The sequence below is a fragment of the Heterocephalus glaber genome, unplaced genomic scaffold, assembly GCF_053883595.1.
Source record: "Heterocephalus glaber isolate CG9 unplaced genomic scaffold, H.glaber_assembly_v1.0 deba00000347, whole genome shotgun sequence".
Lineage (NCBI taxonomy): Eukaryota > Metazoa > Chordata > Mammalia > Rodentia > Bathyergidae > Heterocephalus > Heterocephalus glaber.
Window position 1 is genome coordinate 40,821,881 of NW_028258143.1, and position 6,814 is coordinate 40,828,694.

General features: G+C 36.7%; 1 protein-coding gene across 1 annotated transcript; it reads right to left on the reverse strand.

Annotated features, from left to right (window-relative positions):
• Positions 1-4,305: 4,305 nt before the first annotated feature.
• Positions 4,306-4,850, reverse strand: LOC101699739 (proteasome maturation protein). The gene has a single exon (XM_004835879.3). It carries the CDS (start codon positions 4,847-4,849, stop codon positions 4,424-4,426), a length of 426 nt encoding a protein of 141 aa, XP_004835936.1. The 5' UTR covers position 4,850; the 3' UTR covers positions 4,306-4,423.
• Between the last annotated feature and the right edge of the window lie 1,964 nt (positions 4,851-6,814).

Here is a 6,814-nt window from a genome sequence, read left to right on the forward strand (position 1 = left end):
CCATAACCTGTGTGCCCTTCACCCCCTCCACCTTTCCCCATTTACACAGACTTTGTTTCCATTTTTTTTTCTTTTCTCATAATTTTTCCTTTCGCTTCTTTCCTTTCCCCTTCCCCTCCCACCACGCCTACCCCTTTTGGACCTTTTCTTCCTATTTCAAATTATCAATTATTCATTTTAATCATTTTAATCCTTATTTACACTTTCAGTTTCTCACACTGGAGAAACTATTCAGTATTTACACATGTGTGTCCTATTTATTTCACTTAAGAGTATGGCCTCAATATGCATTCATTTAGCTATAAATGTCTCTAGTTTCTCATTCTTTATGGCTGAATAGTACTCCATTTTATAAAAAACACCACATCTTCTTTATCCAGTTTCCAGTTGATGGCCACTTAGGCTGTTTCCAAACCTTAGCTATTACAAATTGTGCCGCTATAAACATTGGTGCACATATATCGCTGTGGTATGAGTCTTTTAATTCTTTGGGAAAGATACCCAGTAGGGGAATAGTTGGGTCAAATAGGACCTCTAGCCCTAGTTCTTTGAGGTATCTCCATACTGATTTCCACAGTGGTTGCACCAGTCTGCACTCCCATCAGCAATGGAGAAGGGTTTCTTTCTGCACACACCCCTGCCAGCATTTGTTATTGGTTGATTTCTTGATAGCAGCCCTTCTTTCTGGGGTGAGGTGGAATCTCAGTGTTGTTTTCATCTGCACCTCTTGAATGGCCAGTGATGTTTAATATTTTTTCATACATTTATTTGCTGCTTTTACTTCTTTGTCTGAGAAATGTCTGTTCATTTCAGATGCCCATTTTTGAATTGGGTTTTTGAATTTGGGGGGTCTGATTTTTTTCAAGTCTTTATATATTCTAGATCGTAGTCCTTTGTCTAAGGTACAGATGTTAAAAATTTTTTCCCACATTGTATGTTGTCTCTTAGCTCTATTGGTGGTTTCTCTTGCAGTGCAGCAGCTTTTTAAGAAGATGAGATCCCAGTTGTTGATACTTTTTACTAGTTCCCGTGCTACTGAGGTTTAAAATCTTTTCCTATGCCAGTGTCTTCAAGAGTTCTACCTAACTTATTTTCCAGCAAGTTTAGTGTTTCTGTCTTAATATTTAGATCTTTAATCCACTTTGATCTTAGTTTAGTGCATGGTGATAGATATGGGTCTACTTTTAATCTTTGGCAGGTTGAAATCCAGTTTTTCCAACACCATTTATTAAATAAGCTATCTTTCCTCCAATGAGGGTGGTTGGCTCCTTTGTCAAAGATGAGGTGGCTGAGTATGTCTGAAGTTGTTTCTGCATCTTCTAATCTATTCCACTGATCCTCAGATCTGTTTCTTTCCCAGTACCATGCTGTTTTTATCACAGTAGCTTTGCAGTATAGTTTCAAGTTGGGGATTGTGATATCCCCAGCCATGTCTCTGTTGCCTAGAATTGCTTTTGCTATTCTCGGTCTCTTCTGGTTCCAAAAGAATTTTTGGATTGTTTTCTCTAGTTCTGTGAAGTATGTTGTTGGAATTTCAATCAGCATTGCAATAAAACTATATAGTAGTTCTGGAAGTATGGCCATTTTCACTATATTGCTTCTTCCTACCCAGGGACAAGGGATGTCTTTCCATTTTCTTATATCCTCTTCGATCTCCTTTTTCAGTGCTGTAGTTTTCTGTGTAGAGGTCTTTTGCTTCCTTTGTTAGGTTGACTCCTAGATATTTCATTTGTTTGGATGCTATTGTAAAAGGAATTGTTTCCTTAATTTCTCTCTCAGTGAATCTATTATTTGTATATAAAAAGGCTATTGATTTTTGAGTGTTGACCTTATATCTAGCTACTCTACTGAATCTGTCAATTAAGCCTAGAAGTCTTTTGACTGAGTTTTTTGGGTCTTCTATGTAAAGTATCATATCATCAGCAAATAATGAGAGTTTAACTTCTTCCTTTTCTGTCTTTATTCCTTTTATTTCTTTCTCTTTTCTAATTGCTGTGGCTAATGTTTCCAGAACTATATTAAACAGGAGTGGTGATAGTGGGCATCCTTGTCTTGTTCCTGATTTTAGTGTGAAAGTTTTCAGTTTTTGACCATTTAGTATGATGTTGGCTGTTGGTTTTTCATAGATAGCCTTAATCAGGTTGAGATAAAGACCTTCTATTCCAATTTTCTGTAATGATTTTTATTATGAAAAAGTGTTGGATTTTGTCAAATGCCTTTTCTGCATCTATTGAGATGATCATATATTTTTTGTCCTTAACTCTGTTAATATAGTGTATTACATTTATTGATTTACAAATATTGAACCATCCTTGCATCCCTGGGATAAATCTGAATTGGTCAGGGTGCATGATCTTCTTGATTACACTCTGTATTCTGTTTGCCAGTATCTTGTTGAGGATTTTTGCATCTATGTTCATTAAGGACATTGGTCTGTAGTTCTCATTTTGGGTTGTGTCTTTCCCTGGTTTTGGAATCAAAGTAACACTTGCTTCCAGGAATGAACTTGGAAGTCTTGTTTCCCTTTCAATTTCCTTGATGAGTTTAAAGAGTAAAGGTGATAGTTCTTCTTTAAATGTCTTGTATAATTCAGCAGTGAAGCCATCAGAACCTGAACTTTTCTTTGTTGGTAAATTTTTAATTACATTTTCAATTTCACTCATTGTAATTGGGGTGTTTAGAATTTCTATGTCTTCTTCATTTAACTTTGGCAATTCATATGTATCTAGAAATCTATCCATTTCTTCAGTGTTTTCCATTTTATTAGAGTATAGGCTCTCAAAGTAGGTATTGATGATCCTCTAGATTTCTGAGGGGTCTGGTGTGACTTCACCTTTTTCATTATTAATTGCATGGATTTGAGCTTTTTCTTACCTTTTTTGGAAAAGTTTGGCTAAAGTTTTATCTATTTTATTTACTCTTTCAAAAACCCAACTCTTTGATTCATTAATTTTTTGTATCATTCTCTTAGTCTCTATTGCATTGATTTCTGCTCTGATCTTTATAATTTCCTCTCTTGTACAAGCTTTGGGTTTGTTTTGCTCTTCTTTTTCTAGGAGCTTGAGGTTCTGCATTAGGTTATTTATCTGAGTTCTCTCTATTTTTCTAATATGGGCATTCACTGCTATGTATTTCCTACATAGAATGGCTTTCATTGTGTCTCATAGATTCCTAAATGTTGTACTGACATTATCATTTACTTGTAGAAACTGTCTAATTTCTTCTTTAATTTCCAATTTTCCATTGGTTCCTCAGGAGGGTCTTATTCAATTTCCATGTGTTTGCAGGAGTTTTGTGTTTTCTTATGTTATTGATCTCCAACTTTATTGCACTATGGTCTGATAATATACAGGAAGTAACTTCAATTCTTTTACATTTACTTAGACATGTCCTATGAGCTAGCATATGGTCTATTTTGGAGAATAGTCTGTGTGCAGCTGAAAAGAATGGGTATTCTGATTTTGTGGGGTGGAACACTCTGTAAACATCCAGCAAGTCCATTTGTTCAATAACTTGGTTCAGTTCTAGAATTTCATTGTTAATTTTTTGTCTAGATGATCTGTCTATTTGTGATACTAGGGTATTGAGTTCCCCCACTACAATTGTATTAGTGCTTATTTTGTTTTTCATGCCCATTAATATTTGTTTTGTATAGTTGGGGGCATTTGTATTTGTTACTTATATGTTTAGGACTGTTACGTCTTTCTCTTGGATTGTTCCCTTCACAAGGATGTAGTGACCATCTTTGTCTCTCTTAATTAGTTTTGATTTGAAATCTACTTTGTCTGCAAATAAAATTGCTACTCTTGCTTTTTTCTGGGTTCCTGTCATGTGGATAGCTGTCTTCTATCCTTTTACTGTCAATCTATGAATTTCCTTTTGAGTTAGGTGTGTTCGTTGTATACAGCATATTGCTGGATTTTGCTTCTTAATCCACTCCATCAGTCTATTTCTTTTGATTGGTGAATTGAGGCCATTAACATTGATAGTTATAATTGATAGATATTGACTCATCTTTGTCATGATGTTTTACTGTTGTTGGCTCTTTTATTTCTTATTTTTTTCCCCCTTTCCCTTTAGTTTCTTACCTTGCCTGGTGGCTTCCCTCTGTTGGGCCTCATGGAGTTGTGACCTTCATTGTCTTTTTCTAGGATATTAATTAGAATTGTTTTGAATGCTGATTTGGTGTTCATGAAATTTCTCCTGTGTTCTTTGTTGTGGAGGAGCTTCAAAATTATCTACCTTTAGTGCTTTCAACTGTCGCACAGCCACAATCCAAAGACTCAAATAATTTCAAATCACCATTAATATTATTAAGCAGAAATTCTCCTGCGTCAGTACTTTTAATGTCATGTACATCAAACTATAACAAAAGACAACTATCACAAGATGCAGCCCTTCTGGTTCATGAACAGCACATGTATCACACTAAACCAAGTTTATATTCCACCATCAAGTGTGGCTCCCCCATGAGTTCACTTTGTGATGGATCATTGAGAATATCTTCGAATCCAATAGTCTCATCATTACCAGTCAAAATGTCCAATGAAAGGTTTGAGCTTGAAGGAAATGGAAGATGATAAACCTGTTGCACTGCCTTGAATTCCATTTGTAATTTTAGAGGAGCAAAGAGACCCTGGATGTTCCTTGGTGTGGAAAAATTCATTTTATCATGGTTGAGCTGGAAATTTTTTTGTGACAATTCAAGAGAATGACTTGGTAATAGTTCATTTTTCACATAAGAAACATTTTTCCGCAGAACATCATGACTTTCAAAAGGTCTGCTTACTGAAAGTTCAGTAACTGGAATACTGTCCTTTAGCTGAGATCCAAGTCCTCTGCTATTCATCTTCAGCTCATTCTGTGAACAGCCTCTCAGTTCGGTTATCATACCCCACCTCCTTTCCAGCCCTTAGGTTGTCTTAAATTTACCTCCAGACTCCTAAAGCACTTCATTGTACTCATCCTCCTGGATTTTTCATGACTTTGTAAGGGCAAAGCCAGCCTTCTCTAAATTCAGCATGTAAAGACAGATTTTATTCTCACAAATAAGAGATCCAGGCTGCCATAGATTTATGCAAATTCAGTTTTTAACCTGCCTGCCAAAGAATAGCTCTCAGAGATTAATTTTTAAGATGTTTTTCAGCTTTTGAATTTTGTGTTCTAGGGGAATGTTTTTGATTTTTCTTTTCGGCAGATTTGATATAGACATAAAGATGGAAAGTTAATTGTTAGCTCTGGGCATTCAAAAAGGTGAGGATTTTTACTCACCCTACTTAGAAAGGACAAACTTACTGCCTAAGGATTTAACTCTGGATTAGTACCTTTTGATTCAAATTGAAAATACAAGAAATGTCAAATAACTAAATTGGTTGCATAGGGGGGTCACTCATTAGAGAGAGGAGAGAGCTAGCATAGCTAATGGGAAAATCTCAAGCAGAGGAAACAATAATACTAAATTCTAGTCTCTCTTCTGCCAGTATCATGCTGGGAACTCAGGGTAAGAGACTGATTTTCCCAGATTCCTTCAGTTCTAGCTCTGTTCAAGGAGAAATGCTAATTTGCTTTTACCTCACAGGTGTGTAGGAGGTGTCTGTGTCTGTAAAGCGATCGCTTATGTATCTGCCAGCACTTCAGGATGATTATGAGCTTTTGTCCTTTTGTTTCAGCTGACTTAGTAGGTATAAGGGACATTGATAGCATGACTGTTTGTCATGCAAGGCAGTGCCTATTCAGTGGAGACAGACTGCAACCTCAGAATCCCTGGGTCTTGACTCCGCTGTAAGATTTGCCAAGTGATGACATGAACACCCACTCAAAATGTCTGGGAAATGTCTGCCTTTTTAGCATTTCCTTTGATTCATCTCCAGCCCACCTCCTAGCACTCATTTCCCGACTGACCTTGTTCCAGTCCTAGGAATAAGTGTCCTGGACTGGATCCTGTGCTAGCAGAATCAACCCTCTCCTTTGAATGTTCAAAACACCTCTCTTGGCCAGCACCTCTCTCTTAGAGAGTGGCAAGGAGGAGGAGACCCACCACTTAGTGACCTTGAGAATGTGTTTTTACCTGGCTGTGGTCCTAGGGTTATCCAGAAGGAATGATATGTTGGCTGACACTTGCAGAGATAAGTTTGATGGATTTCTTAGTGTTTTGAGGGTTGTTCTTAACTGTCAAAATTAACTTAAAGAAAACACCTGTCTATTCTCTGCCTATAAACATGCCTAGGTTTTTCCCTACTTTGGAGTATAAATCTTTGGTTTACCTCATTGCTTTCTCAAGCTACTGCATCAATATAACCATCTTTCACTGTCAAATTCCCATAGAGGTAAAATATATTGGTTGTGTTAATTTCTTCATCACCTGTCCTCATAAAAATCTGGTTTCCACTCCTGACAAATAACTAAAGTGATTTTTGCTATGCTTTTCTATCGGGCTCATACATTGACTCAGTTATTACCTCATTAGATATCTCTGAGGTACTCTAAACTGTTGATTGGCTTGTTTTCTTAAAGATATGTCTGAAGCTCTGTCTCTGTAACATTGAATTCTCTCATCACCTTTTAAATTCTTCTTTCTCTCCTCTGATGACCCCCTTTTATCCTGTTGGCCCATGAATTCAAGGCTTTGCACGTGGCCCCACACCCATCCATGCTCAAAATTAACATTTTTATCAAAATGGTAGTGACTCTGCCCAAACTCTGAACTCTCACTTAAAGCCTATTCCATGAACCTAACTATTCACTATTCTTTCAGATATCCAATCTCCCTTCATGAGTTATCCCTTCCAGGAAATAGACCAATTGGGTTTAAATC